Source organism: Myotis yumanensis, unplaced genomic scaffold (assembly GCF_028538775.1).
Source record: "Myotis yumanensis isolate MYYU_CA2020_CCGP unplaced genomic scaffold, mMyoYum1.0.hap1 SCAF_8, whole genome shotgun sequence".
NCBI classification, from domain to species: domain Eukaryota; kingdom Metazoa; phylum Chordata; class Mammalia; order Chiroptera; family Vespertilionidae; genus Myotis; species Myotis yumanensis.
This window is the reverse complement of record NW_027223759.1, coordinates 43,875,646-43,894,167: the sequence shown is the minus strand read 5'-3', so window position 1 is coordinate 43,894,167 and position 18,522 is coordinate 43,875,646. Positions and strand designations below refer to the sequence as shown.

The 18,522-nt window shown below is 32.8% G+C and overlaps 1 protein-coding gene across 1 annotated transcript in view; it reads right to left on the bottom strand.

The window, feature by feature from the left end:
* Window positions 1-5,813: 5,813 nt before the first annotated feature.
* The window catches only part of SP3 (Sp3 transcription factor), a 51,103-nt gene continuing 38,394 nt past the window's right edge, over window positions 5,814-18,522 (bottom strand). The window contains exons 5-7 of the mRNA XM_070422736.1: window positions 16,335-16,527; window positions 10,573-10,769; window positions 5,814-7,541 (exon numbers count right to left, since the gene is read on the bottom strand). Coding sequence (XP_070278837.1) covers window positions 7,225-7,541; window positions 10,573-10,769; window positions 16,335-16,527 — 707 coding nt within the window. The 3' untranslated portion in view covers window positions 5,814-7,224. The remainder of the gene's footprint in view (window positions 7,542-10,572; window positions 10,770-16,334; window positions 16,528-18,522) is intronic.

The following is an 18,522-nucleotide window of genomic DNA, read 5'->3' as shown; positions in this document are numbered from 1 at the left end:
ATATGCAAAGAAAATAAATTGTGATATACTAATTCAGTGAGCTACAGTATTTAAGATGAGTAATTTAGAGAAACATGTGTTAACATGGATACATCTCAAAAATGAGTAAAAAAAACAAGTCCCAAAAGGTTGTGTACAATGATACCATTTACAGTTTCAAAAACATGAAAACAATTCTATTATGCACACATATAAGCATATAAATCCATTCATGGTATCATTTGGATAAACATCAAATTCAGAGCAGCAATAACCTCTGTGGGTGAAGAGAAAAAAACGGAATGAGACAGGGCTATATAGATTTCAAAGATAGCTATAATAATTTCTTTTTAAAAGAAAACAAGCAAATACTTATAAAATGGTAACTGCAAATGTTGGATGTAGTTGCACAGGTATTCTATTTTGTATATTTTTTCTGTATGTTTGAAAAGCTTCATAATAAAAAAAAGGCACAATATGAATGCTAGCAATTTTGTAAATAAATGTTTGCTGACAACTAGGTGGATCAAAGTGAATGAACACATGAATACGGAATGGAGATTATTATTTCCAAGTGTAGGAGGAATATTGATTTCTCCAAGGCTTATTTAGTAATACTTAACTATGTGCCAGGTATTGTGGGATGTGTTTTACAGGCATGAATTTATTTAATCTCCTCTATCACCCTAAGAAGATGCAACTGTTATCCCCGTTGTACAGACTAGAAAACTGAGGCTGAGCGGAAAAGTAGTCAGTTACATAGCCTGAAGCAGCAGAGCCAGGACATAAACCCAGGTGTGCCAAGTCTAAAACCTATGCACTACATTATACAGTGAAAGTTATTAAATGACTCAAGATGAAAAAGCCACAGAAAGTTACCAAGAGTAAAAATGAGAAAGATCCAATTAGCTAAGAATTTGTAAAGGATCAGGGTGTGAGGAAAACTAAGTGGTTTTACACAATTAAAAGTAAGGCCCAAACCAAACCTGAGCCCAAATACCTAGTGAAAATATAAAGGGAAGATTATGTGGTGTTAGATATTAACTATAAAGCTAATGTTGGCAGAGTCATTCCTTGAGACCAAACACAGACAATGCCCTTTGATAAGAGAGTGTGCTCAGACTATAGATGGACTTCTAAGCCTTTTAATCAGTTCTCTTGGAAACATTTCACTGGTTCTTCAAGGTCCATCCTGACTCACTCACATAGCAAAACTAAATTCCTGACTCATCTAAGCCTGACTCATCCGGCACTAACCACAGCTTTGTTGGTATTTTCTACAGGACCAAGTCATCAATGATTTCAAACCACTGTAGAGAAAGAACTGTATCTCAGGTGTTTTAGTTGGCATTATTTGGTAGCAAATAACAGCTTCCCAAACTTAAGAAAAAAACTAAAGGTGGAAGTGAAGCAGTCTCTGTAAGGTTTTAAGGGTATCTTCAGGAAATCCAGAATAGGAAATGCAAAAAGGCACAAAACACTGGAACAAAAACTAGTTCTCAGGAATTCTGGCAGTTTTCATCTTTTTCTTCTGGGGTTGTATCTCTCTCATCTTTGCCTTATTGTCTTTCTGCTTCACATACATGTTCCAAATGCAACCTCCCAAGACATTAGCTTTCCAATTCCAAATTCCCAGAAATCATTTACTTGGCTCAGATTTGACCAGATGTCCACTCCTTGTCGGATTATCTAAACAGCTCATCCCTGAAGGTGGGAGGAAGTAATATTCAAAAAACGGGCCAGAAGTTAGTATTTCCCTGTCGTCTAGTAATTGGAGGATTAGACTTTTTTCTTTCTTTTGGAGAAATAAGATGCATTTCTTTGATGGCCTTTTCCAATCTAAGGTTGGAACCCTTACATGCTAAATTTTCTTTCAATTGAAATAAACCTAAAGATTCTTTGGTTGACTCCTAGAAATGTTAAAACAGTAAAGAATTCTACATCAGGGTGTGATTTCTTCAAGACACTACTTTTCTGCTTCATTTTTTCTTCGTATTCCATTCTTTGTAAGAAGCAGTCACTTTAGACACACTGTCCACTATCAATTTAGATTCTAAAGTTCACTTTCCACATTTTTGCATTAAAAACAAAATTACCACCTTAACTGGTTTTGCTCAGTGGATAGAGCATCAAACTGTGGACTAAAGGATCCTGAGTCAAGGGCACATGCCCAGATTGCGGGCTAGATACCCAGTAGGGGGCGTGCAGGAGGCAGCCAATCAATGATTCTCATCATGATGTTTCTCTCTCCCTCTCTGAAATCAATAAAAATACTAGAATAAACAAAAATTACCCCTTATTCTGAAAAAGAAAATCAATGCATGAACCATAGTCAAACAATGGAAAATCCAAAATAATGGTCTTTTTACTACAGAAAAATGAAATCTCAAGAATTAACAGGTGTGAAAAAAAATACAAACCACTTATTGAGCCTTTACCATAAGCCAGACACTGCTAAATGCTTACATTTTAACCCTCAAAACCATCTTGATGGCAACTATTGTTAGTTATACCTTTTATAATGATGAAAACTTCAAGGCAAGAAACTGCCACATATCACATGTCTACTATGTAGTTTAATATGGACTTAGAAGAGAAGCAAGGAAGTTAAAGGCTGGGAGGTGGGGAGGAAAGGCTGAAGGAATAAAGACACCCACCCCCACCCCACCCCACCCCCGTCCATTTCAGCATATCATTAACACTAAAAAACTGTTTTAAATATATAATGACATGGTATGAATCATGTTACATGACAGCATATCCATATATTTTCTTAAACTTCAACTCCAATTTTGTTATGCATTTGTATCTGGGTAGCTTAGTGGTCATTTAAGTTCTTCTATTCTCTTCTAACATTCATCAATACAAATGTCCCTTTTACAAAGACATTTTCAATAATTTTCTCAATCCTGACTCAGCCACGCATCGTCCATCTTTCTTCTCTTCGCGACCAAACTTAGTATTGTATGCTTGCTGTCTCCAGCGCCTCTTGTCTTGTGCCCTCACTTACTGTGATCCCCAGAAGATTGGAAATCACTGGTAAAGTTTAAATTCTGAACCTCTTTTTCTATTCGATAGCCCCTCCTCCAAAACACTGACACTCCATCTCTCACAAATTCCCGGGTACCTCTATTCTTCCCTTTTTAAGTACCACACTGTACCTTTGCTAATGTCTCTGCCTGAGTTTCCAAAACTCCTCCATGCAGTATCCACCAGGTTTCTAGAGCAATTTTGTATCTGCCACTAGTATAAATTTACCACAATACATTTGATATGCAAGTCTACCTGAACAAGGAACTGGGCCAAATCAATATATCTTTGTGTCTCCAACACTAAATAAAGGAGGTGATTTTACTAAAATATCAAATCTTGTTCCCAAGATATCAACCAATTTGTTCCATGCTCATTATCAGACAACAAAAGAATTACTGGCCCTGGCTGGTGTGGCTCAGTTGGTTGGAGTGTCATGGTGTGCACTTAAGAGCCATGCGTTCGATTCTCAGTCAGGGCACATACCCAGGTTTTGGGTTCCATTTCCCATTGGGGCACCAGAGCACGTACAAGAGGCAACCAATCAATGTTTCTCTCTCTCCCCACCTTCCTCTCTCTAAAAACATCTATTAAAAACAAGCAAATATATCCTTGGAGGAGGATAAAAAAAGAATTACTACTCATTGATGGCAAAAAGTTTTAAACATACTACTTAGTGAAACAATTCTTTTACATTGAAAACAATTTTTATCAATAGCATTAAAACCAAAAACCAAATTATCTACTCATAGGTAGCATGAACATGTCAACTTATGTATTTTAAAACCAAAAATTACTACTTAATAACCCCAAATTTGAAACAATATTAAATACAATATAAATTTTAATAAAACATTTTGGGATCATGAGCAGTCAATATGAGGATCTAAATTACAATTAAGACACTAAGGGGATACTTGCTCCATTTAGATGATTCTAATCCAGGACTGTTTATCATTCACTAGAGAAGCTGTTACATAATACATATATATTCCCCATACTCAGAGATGTAGATCTAGTAGGTCAAGGATGAAGCTATGTGGACATTTTAAAATACTCCCAGCATTTTCTGAAGAATATTGCCTAAGAACTATTTTCCATGAAATGTATGACATGCCTTCAGTTTTGTATGTACACGTATGTTTAATTTTTAAGCAATTTCACTATTTGAAAAATCTTAAGCATTTTCGCTATTTTGCCCAAAGTTACTTACAGAGAACCTGACTTTTTGCAACAGGTTTACTCCATTAAAACTTTACATGCTTTTTGTTAACTGAATTGCTTTTTAAAGTCCTTGACTCTCAATCCACAAAAAATAAAATTTTCTTAAGTGATATTTTCTTTAAATTAAGGCATAGAGTACAGACACCTACTCCATTAGATGAGTATATTCTGATAAATAGGAATTATTTCTATGTAAATATACTGAATGTATCTTAACTCTAGCATTTACAAAAATAAAGCAATTATAAAAAACTATTAAAGAATATACAGGGGTGAGCAAAAGTAGGCTCACAGTTCTGAGTACACGAGCTTATTCTTCTATTATTTACCATATGAACTATAAGCCTATTTTTGCCAACTTCTGTATCTACACAATAAATTTTTTAACTAGAAAAAAACCCGACTTCAGGATAATTCTTCAAATATTGTTTCCAGAGTATATTCAACATTTTTTAAACACGAATATAGAAATATTTAAAAACCACATATTCTGAGGATGAATACTTTGACTTCTTTGTTAGGTAAAGATTCAAAGTTCACTGTTGTATTTCTAGTGAGCACCCCAAACCCTTAAATAATTTTCAAGCCTACTTACTTTCTTCATTGCATTCATGCTCTAAGAACTGATAAAATATGCTTGAAAACTCATGGATCAGAAAGTATTGAATTTTACATATATACTATAAAACTTCAATACTTAAAAACATCTATACCATCCCTGAAGTTTTTTAATTTCCTGACTTAATGAGAATTTTGCTTAGTGAACAATCTCCTAACATAATCCTTTTCATACTTCCTAAATAAAAAAAAATTAATTACCTAAAGGAGTTTGAAGATTCAAATTCTAATCCTTATAACTTCAAAATAATTGTACATTCCATTAATTTCTATAATTCCAAGACCTTATTTCACATAACAAGCTTAAGTTTCATTAGGAAAAACTTTATTTATGTTTATATATATATATCTAGAGTTGTCCTATGCATTCAAAGATATTATTGACAGTGTCACATTGAGCCTGGAAAACAGACCATGGAAATCTTTACCCCACTGTAGACATGTGGAGAATTGGATTTTTAATTTAAAAATATCTAAAATATAATCATGTTAATATTAAATTTTCCTTTCCTCCTACCCTGCCTTTATCATAATTACATACACAAATTCAAAATATAACCTTTCAATAACTTGCTATCATTACCAAAACTTGTCTTATGTTATCTTTTTTAAGAATCTTCACATAAATTCAAGTTTCTGATAAATCAAAATATTCTGCACATTGCTTTAACAGGAAGAATAAACAAATAAAAAACAAGGCTTGCAAAATGGCATGATATTACTCAATTTGGGCAAAGATAAAATATTTTTTTACAAAGTTTTAATAATAAGCTCATTCTTCAGTAAAAAATTAGTCAGCTAGTACCTCTATTCTTCTTTTTAAGCAAATATACCTGTTTAAAATCATTTCGGAGTCTGAAATCAAAACTAAGGCAAATAAAAGGCTAAGTTGAAGAAAAACCAAACAGATTTTCTTGCCCCATACCACTGCAATATTTTAAATGCATAGGAATACAACAAACTCAAAAGAAAAAAAAATAGTGTTTTATTAACTACCACACTGTTATAATACACTTTAAACGTACAATAAGGTAGCCTTTAAATTTGAGGTGGTCTTAAGAATAACAAATGAACAGAATTCCAAATTTTTGAAATAGGTGAACTGCTGCAGTTACAGGTATACATTTAGGAAAATTGTATAGCTCTTACAAGACCAGCAATGAAACTTTATTTTGTACATTTTTTAATAATTGAAAATATAAACAATAATTAAAAAATAAAGAAAATACAGCGTAATAAAAAAACATACGTTTCTCAATTAAATGTACTGAATACATATAAATTTTAAGGGAAGAAGCAAAAAAAGAAAATGGTTGATATTTAAGTGCAGACTGACTACCTAGACAAAAAAAAATACTTAAAAAAATATCATAAAACCACTAGTTTTCTATGACTAATATCCATATGGTTGGAGTATCGTCACTATGGAAGTGATTTTGTTATGTTTGCATATGTTATACTTTACTGGTAATTTACATGATGGCTTTTAAGGCCCTGGCAGACATGGTTTTTGGAAACAAGATTGAATAAAAAAGTCACTGCTAAGACGCAATACACCTTATTTTTTTGGTCCTCCAATATGCAAGAAAAGGGATATCTCACTAGAACATTTTCTTACCACCCAAATGCCTCAACCTATACATTTTTAACTTTTTTAAACATTGGTTATATTGCCCAACTTCGTTATTGAAAGAATATTAACAAGACATTATTTTGGCAAATTAAATCTTAAACATGGCTTTTCAACAGGATTTAAAAGGTGACTATCCCTAGAGTTCCATGTTAAAATGTAGTTTTCAAAATCTTACAAGAGTAATGCTTAAAATATTGTACATAGTTAACCTAATTAAAATAATTAGCTTCAAAATGACAAATTGATAAGCTAAGTAAAGCCTACACTATGTAACATTTGCTTGGAAACTTGATTTGTCAGTTATGCATAATAAAAATTCCAGTCATCAAGAAAATTACAAAATTTTTTTTATCATAACATGATTTCTTTCACCCACCAACTTTTTTATCTTACAATAGATAAATACCAACATGTTCTCATTTTTACACTAAACCACACAGGATTGATGCATTTGGTTAGACTACCATTCGCATTGTTAAATTCAATTTTCTTTATATAACTTGGTAAAATTTCATTTCTTCTAGATTCCAAAAGTACCTACAAAACCCATGCAATTTTACCATTTTTAATATACTATGGAATATCATACAAAGTAAGGCATTTCAGTGTCATGTATAACCAAGTTACTGTCAATCCAAAAATTTTTGCACATCAATAAAAAGATATCTAAGAACTTAGGAACAATATTCTTCTCACTACTGTATAAAAATAACCACAATGAATAAGTATTTGTGTAATATTTACTCCATTGTCTCATTTCCAGAAACTGTGACAAGCTGTAAAGGTATTTCAGTGTTGGTAAGGATATCTTGATTGCTGGTGGTGGAAGTATTAACAGTTCCTATCCCTGAAACAGAACCTTGTTGAATATTTGCAAGGATAAGTGTTGTTCCTCCTGCAGTAATCAAAGTATCATCTCGTGCAGTTTCCACAGATGCCAGCACTGTACTGCTAGAATGAATACCTTTTTTATTCTGATGTGTTTTAATATGTTTGGCAAGGTGATCACTTCTCATAAAGCGTTTTGAACATTCTGGACAAACAAATTTCTTCTCACCTGTTAGAAATAAAATTAAGTAACTTAATTTTCAAAATTCAACAATGGATTGATAATTCCCCGAGAAAGAAAATAACCCAACACTGACAGGTAAGGACAGGGAACAGAGTTCAATTAACATTGTATTAGTTTCATGAACTGCCTCTGCAATTTTCTCTGACAGAGTATTTCCCCTCAAAATAAATGTCATCTTTACTTTTTGATGAAAAGCAATCTTCCAAACTTATTTCAGACTGCTATTCAGACAATATTTTAATACCTCAACTGTGCTAATAGTTTGTTTTAAAACATGTTACAAGGTATCAGCTAAAAAATGATAATCTGTAACATACAGGAGGTCCTTACATAAAATTTTGTTCAAATTTTTTTTTTAATAACGAGAAGAAAAAAAATTGACTTCTAATAGAGCCACTGTTCTCACCATGTCTGCGTGGATTTTCTCTAGGTACTCTGGTTTCCTCCCACATCTCAAAGATATGCACATGAGGTGAATTGGTGTGTCTGTCTGCACTGTCCCAGTCTGAGTGAGTGGGGATGTAGGTGTGAGTGCACCCTGCAATGGAAGGGGGTCTTGCCCATGGCTGGTTCCTGCCTTTTGCATTGAACTGCTGAGAGAAGCTCCAGCCACCTACAACCCTGAACCTGGCATAAGCAGATTGGAAAGTCCTCTGTAGGGGTGTGTGTGTGTGTGTGTGTATATATATACACATATACACACACACACACACACACACACACACACACCTTATATGTATTTCAATATTTAATATTAGAAGTGTAGTGATGTTTTTTGGTGTGTGTTTTACGTGGTTTTTAAAAAATCTTTATTGTTGAAAGTATTAGATGTCCCCTTTTCCCCCATTGATCCCTTTTAGCCTGTCCCCGATGTAGTGATGTTTTTGTGATCAGAAATATGCCATAGGAACTTAACTCTTGCTTATGTCAGCCAGCCTATGGTAAAATTGTTTTTGATAGACATCATTTCACTTAAAAGTCTCAGTTTCTACTGATGCTATTGAGAACTCACTGTATTCCTTTAAAGAAAAGTTTACAGCTTTAAGCTATATTTAAGGTAATAACATGTTGTACCAATGATATTAAACCTCCAACTCTTAAACCTGAATTCAAGTACAGAGTACTTCAAGATAAATGTAAAAATGCAAGCTTGAGGTCCACTAAGATGGAAATCCCAAGAAATGGCTAGCTGAGTTGACTTCAGCTGGAATAATTAAGAGCAAGCCCAATTTATCATGTTAAAGTTAATAAGACCCTGATGAATAAAATATTTTTAATACAAAAGACTAAATTCTATGATGAAGACTTAACTATGTAAGAGGATTAGAAGGCAAAAGGCCAGCCTGAAAGGAATCCAGAGAAATTCATCAACAAATCTAGTATTTTCTTAATTTATTTTCTTTAACATGCCTTATCTATCTCCTATTCCAGCACCTCTACTCGAGGTAGGTTCTCAACAGACCTCACGTCTGAATTATATTGCAATGACACCCTTGTCTTTACCTAACCTAACAAATCAATGCCAGACAAATCTTCCTTAAATACCAAATTTTATTACAATACATAACTTCACCACTGTAGTAAGTGGTATGGGAATGCAAGGCTAACTTGAGATAACTAAGATTACGGCTCAATTCTAAAATCTACAATCTCATCTTCACTCATGTCAAATGATCCCTCACCTCTTTTATTCACATACTATTCTTCTGAGAAGATATTTCCCAAAGTTTCTCTTGGAACATTAGTTCTGAGAGATGCTCCATGGCAAATGGCACAAAGATCAGATATTTGGGAAATGCTACACACAATACATGCCCCCCGCCCCCCCACATAGAGATGCATGGTGCTTGTTAACATTTAATTAAAGGTCCTAAGAGGTGCTGCCTTGAAGGTACATGTAAAAATCCTCTTTAACCCAGTGTTTTTCACACATTTGGTCATAGACCTCCGCCCCCTCCCCATTTCATTGTTTCTTATATCCTACTGACCAAATTCCACTGAGGAAAAGTCTGTTATAGGGTCATAGTAAGGCAAGCCCATTGCCTAACAATCCCTTACTATCCCAAGCAATCATGATCTCTGCCTCTAAGCATACGTTATCTACTTTCTTACATTGTTTGTTGTAGTTATAAACAACTCATCTGTCTACCTACCTACCTGAGGAGTGAGACAGAAACTATAAAACAAGTAGAGCATCTTAATATGTATACTACTAAATACTTCACAGGTTATGTTATGTAATATTTAAAGCAATACAAGAGGTGTGAAAGCAGGTCAAAGAGAGCTTATTTGCTTAATCTAACAGAGTTCATGGATTTGAATCCAGATCTAGGAGACTTCAGAATCCAAAATGCCCTCCATTTCACCATGCTTCTTCCTTCTAAGCTCTCTAGGACTGAAAGTACTTATTTTTCAATTCTTCAGTGTTGAACATAGACTGATGAACACCTTGATCATTACATGGTAGCAGGAGAAAACTATCTCTCTCTAAGTTATAAATTAGGATTAAGTTTGGGTCATTCGTAGGCCCATTTTATGTAACAACCACACACTATATAAAAACAATTAAATGAAAGAATCTTAACATCAACAATGCCTTGGTTATTTCACAATGAAAACAAGAGAAAAGGCGAAATGTCTAACTTCATCAGAGGAAAAGGAATTATTTTTTTATTAAAGTGTTGAGGAAGATGAAAGAATAAGACAGATCAACAGCAAGAGGTTTAACATAAACAATAATAGCATAAATGTGGCTTAACATATTCAATAATGTAAAAAAAAAAACACTAAAAAAGAAAAAGCTAACCAACGTCTGCATAAAACAAAATGTTATAAGTCATACTGGCTTGTTTGGAATTAGTGTTTTTAAACTGGTGTTAATGAAGATAAAAATTTGATGTGACTGGTCACATTTTTTAAATTCAGCTCAGGTGTGCTAATAAACAAAACAAAAAACTTTCAAGATAGTATGTAGCCCTATAATTCATTTTGTCTGTTAAAAGTAAATATTAGTAACCTGTATGTGTTCTTCTGTGCCTCTGTAATTCATCACTTCGAGTAAATCTTTTACCACAGAACATCCAGTTACAAACAAAAGGGCGCTCCCCAGAATGCCAACGCAGATGAGCTCTCAGATGTGAGGTCTTCCCATAGACTTTACCACATCCTGGTATATGACAAATGTGTTGCTTCTTTTTCCCAAGATTGGTACCTCTAAAAAACACACACAGAATAATATATACTTACATGTAAATATTCAAATGAATATTACCACTTACATTATATATCACCATGTTACATTTCAAATAGAAGACATTATCACCATGAGGTCAATCAGAAACCAAGACCAATTAAAATCAATTTACATAAGAACTTTTGTTTCAAACATGTTAAGTTTTACATGTTGATTTTACTCAAGAATTTAATTGCTGTCCAAATATAAATATGTTAAAGTATTATATAATTTAAAAGGACATTTTACATATTTAAAAAAAGTATAACAAAGCTATTTATTATTCTGTCAGAAGCATTCACAAATTCTATGCATAGGCCCAATCCCAATTTAGTTGTATGGGAAACTAAGTCGTCTACTCAAAGTCATGCTATTGGATAATTTAAAAAGGAAATAAACCAAGCATGAATACATAACTAATCACAGGTACAATTAAAAGGTAGATAGGCACCTTAAGCATATTTACTCATATATTTATATGGCCACACCCTGAATATACACTGGGCAAAGTTTTAAAAAAAATTTGGACGAAGCTTTTTATCTTAGTTCCTTTAGCACTACATGAAATAAATATAAATAAAAATTATCTTTACAGTTAAATTTCCTTCATATTAGCCACGCAAAGATACCCCAAATTATACATCAACGATATAATAAAATACAGTTTCTCCACATCGCAAAATTTTACATTTGTTATATTTCAGTATTGATACCAAGAACAGGGTTTGGGAGATATATGCTTAGATGGGTGAACAGAGGTATCTTAGACTAAGCAAGAAGAAAAATTTTTTGATTCCATAACTGATATTCAAATAATCTTAAACACTATAAAATGATACTATAGCTTTAAAAAAAATTAGACTAGTTACTGAATAAACATGAGTTTATAAAAAACATGTAACATTTCAGACTCACAATTGTCAAAACCATATTATATAAAATTTGCAATGTTTCTCTGAGATTAACAAAGGTACATTTAAGAACCCCCCAACTTCCCCTCCTCCCCCAATCTCAGTCTAAGTTATAGCCTGCAAAACTTCCATAAGCCTGAAAATCCTCCTGTATATAATACACCTATCATTTTTCAAATTTTACTAGAAAAATGCGTATTTCCCCACATTTATATTTTAATGTACTCACACTCAGTAGCATGTGAAATTGCCATAGGACAAACAGTGCTAAACGGTGCAGTGCTGGCTGTTAGATGCCATAGGTGTTCTGAACAGGGAGACATCAATGTGGGCTCCAGTAGTTAGAGAAGGCTTCGTGGAGGAGGTGGGTAGGATTTAGATAGAAAGGAGGGAAGGCATTCCAGGCAGAGGAATAGCATAAGTAAAGACAAGGAGGAATCATGCTGTTGTCTCAAGGGAAAGGATGTCATAATCTAACACAATTCTAGTTTCTGCTCCAGTCCACCCCCAATTTCTACAACTCTCTTTAAAGAGCTGAGTTGAGTGAAACAGGTTTTACTGGCTCACCTGTAATGCCAAAGTCTTAACCAAAGCCAATATGTTTCCTTCAATTTAGCTTTTTAAATTTAGCTTATTCTTAAATAGCCCTAAGAAAAAGAGCAATGCTTGTGGCTCCTGGTGTGTAAACCAATTTTACATACCGTGTTCACCATAGCAATTTCACAGAGAACCCAATTTGGTTCACTGTTGTACTCTCCTAAGACTACCAACTCAGGTGAATCATGTGCTTTTATAAACTCAAAAGTGCTATTTTACTAACTTAGCAAAAATTTAGCTTGAGAACACTAACAAAGCACAAGATTGTAACAAAATACAGCAACAAATTTGGGTTCTCAAAGAACCAAGAAGCCAGGGAAAGATAAAGATATTCCTCATTATTAAAGATATTAAAGGTATTCCTCATTATAAGGAAATAAGAAATATTCATTATTTGGAAAAAGGACAAGCATCTAAGAAAGAAAATAAAAATAGAGATGGGTACACATAAATATGTAATTTAAGGGAAAAGCTCAAAATGCAGTCCAAGTTTCTACTTAAAAAGGAAATTCTATTCCAGATAAGAACTAAATATGCTAGGTATGAATTTAAATGGCATGTGATGATGTAAAGGAAGGAAAAGAATTGAAGTAAATTTTTCAACAAACTTCAGGTAACAAAAGATTTAGCCATACGTTTTCTTCATAATAATTCCTCTAATACTTATTATATAATCTGAAAAACCAAAGAATTTTAAATTTCTACTATTTCTGAGTGCCTAAGCATGCTCCAAATAATTTAATCATGCCAAGATAGAGTGACAGAATAAATAAACTAAAGATAGAGGGATTAAGAAAAGCTAAATAATCAAGTCTTTCTTTTGCTTGGGATGGAAGAAATGGGACACAAATTGAACTGACAAGGAAAACAGATTTTTGCAAAATACCTTAATTTTTTGAAATATGGATTGATGTTTAATCTACACAAAATTGACATAACAATGCCTTTAGAATGTATTTCCCTTTATTAAAATTATTTGTCTCTTCCACTAGAGTAAAACATTTCTGAAGACTGGTTCTGCTTAAAAAATATTGGCTAAATGGCCAAATAAATAGCTTTTTATATTTAATTATATTTTACATCTTGCTCAAAAGGGTAAACAAATGAAATTTAGTTCTGTAAATTACATATATTTTATTTAAAGATTATGACAGAGAAAAATGGCTAACAACCTAAATTTTTTGAAGTACCACCTGTGTCACCTATGCAAAACATTTTGGAATATTTGGGACTTACTATATATATATATGTTATGCTTTTACTAGAGACAGCAATTGTCAATGATGCAATTGTGCCTACTATATATATATATAAAATGAGTAATGAGTAATATCCCATAATTAATGATATGGCATGCACTAATTAAAAAATTTGAATTCTGTTCAAATGAGTTCTAAGAAACAATATAAAAAATGTTTGTCTTACGAACATCAATTTTGATTGCTTAGAATAAGTTATTTTAAAATGAACTTACAAAACTTCTAGAAAAAATATAAGTACTTTTATAATCCTCGGATTGAAAAGTTTTTAAAAAGCAGGATAATAAGACATCACAAAAAAATTGTTAACTAAAAAAATTTGGGCTTAAAAAATGTTTGCAAACTAAGTAATGAAACTTATTTTTCACTTGTATAACAATGCATTTTGCGAACCACAGACATAAAGTTGAAAGGCAATGTAAAACCAGAAAAAATATCTGCGTATGACAGTTAAACACACAAATTAACAGATTCACAGAAGACATAAAGAAACAATGCACAAAATAAATTTTAAAAAGGTAAAATAAGCATACCAAAAAATGTTCAATCTCACAAAGAACAAATATACTAAATAAAACAATACTGAGGTATTACTTTTCATCTGTCAGACTTTAAAAGGTTTGAAAAAAATACTATAAAATCCATTATTGGCAAGGGTGTGGAAAAGCAGATACTCTCATACACCACTGGTGAAGTAATAAATTGGTAAAGCCTTTCTAGCACACAATTCCCTTTGATCCAAGAATTCCACTTCTACCAATTTACACTGATGAAACAATCAGACAAATGTGCAAAGATGTATGCATGAGAATTAAAATGACAATAAACTCCCCCCAAAAAAGAAGTTACATTTTTATGCATCCATACAATAGACTACTATACAGCCATAAAAAAAACTGATGCAAACTATATAGACTTGGAAATGTGGTCACAAAAATTTTCAAAGTAAGAACAGACATGTAAAGTAGTGAGAATAAAATAACTATACTTTAAAATATTTGTAAAGTCTGGAAGGATATATATAAAAATGTCACAACAGTTACCTTGAGGTGAGGTAGGATTTGGGTATTCTTTTAATACTCTTCTATACTTCTGAATTTTTATGAGCATGCATTAGTTTAATAAACATTTTTTAAAGATTTTCATTTTAAAGAATAAGTAAAACAGGCTAGACCTTGATCCTCAATTTGACTTTCATAAACAATTATTTGGAAAGTTCCTCTAAAAATGAATCAATTTCAGAAGTTATTGCCTAACTAAAGAGTTCCATTTATTTAAACTGGCCAAACTCAAAATAAATACAATTTCAAACAACTGAATAATTACCAGTAAATACAAATATCTAAGCATCAGATGCAGAAGTAAATCCACATAGGAGGCAGTGTAGTGGTAAAGTTCTGGACCAAGAATCTGGAACCAGATATCTGTTATATGTGCTCATACAAGTCACTCACCTCTCTATGCCTCACTTATAAAACTATCTAATCTCTCAATGTTAGACGTTATTATCATTAATACTGTTGCTAACTGGCTGACCAATGTACAAATCAACTAATAAAATCAACTCAAAGGCAGATAAAGTCTCTATTATATCAAACTCATTAACTGTATCAATAGCATTTTTGTCTGTTTAAACAGTACATTTTTGAGAGAGGTATGTTAAGGCCTTTCACTGTGACTGGGAATTTGGTTTGTATATCTTTACAGTTCTCAGCTTTTGCTATATATATTTCAAAGATGTAAGGGAAAGATACCATGACTACTAAATCTTGGTGAAAACTTTATTAAGAAATATACCCCTGCCGAAACCGGTTTGGCTCAGTGGATAGAACGTCGGCCTGCGGACTGAAAGGTCCCAGGTTCGATTCCGGTCAAGGGCATGTACCTGGGTTGCGGGCACATCCCCAGTAAGAGATGTGCAGGAGGCAGCTGATCGATGTTTCTCTCTCATCGATGTTTCTGGCTCTCTATCTCTCTCCCTTCCTCTCTGTAAAAAATCAATAAAATATTTAAAAAAAAAAAAAAGAAAAAAGAAATATACCCCTATCTATCCATTTGATGATTTTTACCTTAATCCTACCTTGCCTGACATTAACATTGCTATCCAAGTTCTCTTTGTTAACATTTGCCTAATCAATCTTTTTCCATCCTCTTAGCTGGATTTTATGTTCTTTAAATATGATCGGAGTCTCCATCCCTTAATTACTACGCTTAATCCATCCATATTTAATATAATTACTGGTCTGTTTTGAGTTTATTCCTGTCATGTTATTCTGTCTTAATGTTTGTTTTTAAAAACACTAAATTGAAATATTGCAGTTCTACTTTTTAAAGACTTCCATCATTAAGGCTTATTATTTATCTGTTGAAAATGAAAATGCTTATGGTTACAACTATTTCTGAATGTATGTTTATACAACTATTCTCAAGCTCAGAATCAACTTTTTATTTGTATTTGGGCAAATCCCACTGCCAATTTGCAAACAGGCTGATTTCTGAGGCTGTCAAATGGCATCTATTACACTGCTGTTTTAAATAACAAAAAAAAAACCTACATAGCCAACCAAGTAATTTTAGTTTTCAAAACAATGTTTAGATCTGAAAGTTCTAATTTCATACATTTCGTTCTCAACTTTTTCTGCAACACTCATGCGTACATACACACAAAATAATCATGTAATGAGTAATATCCCATAATTAATGATATGGCATGCACTATTTCAAAAATTAGGGTGATGATATAAGCAGTCTTTAAAAAAAATGTTTAATGTGTGCATACCTCCCACCACCTTCTTTACAGTTGGGACAGGTGCAAGCTACCCTCCGAAGTCTTTTTCCTTCTTGATGTTGTTGGTCCCCTTCTTCATCTACCACCTGTACTCTTAAATGTGTTAGATCGTTGGTATTCAATGTAGAATCACCACTGAGCTGCCACTCTTCAGGATCAGGTTCTTCTTCCTTGATCCTAATATCTAAAGAAGAAAACAAATACAGATGAGAAGCAGCCCAATGGCCCAAAAATGAAAGCATCAGATCTAAGCCACACTACGGTAAAGTGAGTACTGTACTATGTAAAATAGTTCCTTGTTGTGGCTAATCCTTTCAAAACAATCTCTTCATTCCAAATATCAAAGATGAAGCCAACAGGGGAATAAAGCCAGAAATGAGCTCACTTTTTAAAAAAATTCATTAAGAAAAGCAAGTGGGTTTTTTTTTTGAGCAAGCTCAGTCATAAACAATCTGAAACTTCATTATAATTGTTCAATTAGGCAAAAAAAATCCAATGGTCAATTCAGATCGGAACAAATTCTAAACCGTAAACCTCTTTCACAACCTGTATCAAATATGCGTAGTCTATCGGTACTATGTGAATGCAAAAAAAAAAAAAAAAGGATAGCATTCACTTGAAACTGTTACTCACACACTTAAGCTTTAAAGTCAATCATTACTAAAATATCTAAAATGGCCACATCACTGTGGAAGGAGGTATAGAAGTATGAAAGACAGTTTCTGTTTTAAAGGAGTTCTATTTTAAACCAGACTGGTAAACAAAAAGAGCAATGGTAAAGAAGAGTGAATATGGCAGGAAGTTCTATCATTTTCTCAAAAGAGCTAAACATCTTTATGTCGATAATCATACATCATTTTCTACTAGAAACTAAGAGTTGTTGTTTTTAATCTTGAAAACTGATTCTTTTTTAAAGAAATAATATATAATTTACAACACTGAATATAACCATTTCCAGTAAAACAAATCTACAAATTTTTATCTTGATTTATGCAAGCTAAAAATCTTAATGAAAATTTATCATTTTAGACCTGTGTCACTAATAATTGGGCAAAAATAACTTAAAATATCAAATATACCCCAAAACTCCTAAATTTATACTAATGAAAACTAAAATGTATAACCAACAATCAAGAAAAATGGCTCAAACAGTTTAAAACTAGTATATTTTATCAGAATAACCACAATCAAGAATCAGGGGGAAATATGGGAAAAGAGGGGACCTTCAGGTGAGTCCTGTCAGTCCGTTCCCAGCCTCTCATCTCTCTTTTGCCATTCCTTGTTCTAACAGCCTCCCAAATTTTCTTCCTAATATAAACTCAATGGCATCACTTTCCTGATTCAATACTTACACTAATTCCCTGTTTCCTACAGTGTAAAGTCCAAACTCATTAACTTGGTATTCAATCTGGCCCCAACCTACTCTTCCAACTTGAGTACTGAAACACTGAAATTCTCATCCTTTTCAGAAACACATGTTCTTTCTCAATATGATGCCTTTTGCCTGGACTGTTTTCTAGCTCTTTCCTTTTTCTTCTAACTAACCTCTACTTATCCTTTAAGACTAGTTCAAATGTTATTCCTTTATACATGCTTCTGGTAGAATTAATTATATTTACTGGCTTATATATCCCTTTAGATAATGAATGCTTCATTCAAAAGTGCTCAGAAAATACAATCTGACTGAATGAACAAACCTCCCCTAAGGAGGAACTCCCAATATAGAAGTTCTTGGAAAGACTTTGCCCTCTGCTTTTCCATGCTATCTGCAAGTAATATATAAAGAGAAAAATTTTATAACTTAGAGTCAATTCATATGCACAGGTCCACAAAGTGCTCACTAAAGACACAGTGTTACACCCAATTTTTAACCATTTCATTTGTTCATACACATCTGGATATTTTAGAAACTTAATCATAAAATTAATTAATCTAGTAAGTTTTAAATAACTTCCCTTTGCCAACTGCATACCAATTTAATACAGACACCTTAAACATAAGCCTTCAGTACTAGGCAATCAAGTTTACTTCTTCCTCAATATCTTAATATAAATGACAGGAAAAAATTTTTTTCTGTGCTGTATTAATAGCCCCTAGTTATTCTTAGAAATCTACTATTTATAAGACTTGGGAGAACAGGAAACAATAATCCATCAAAATGACTCCTAAAAGTATTAAA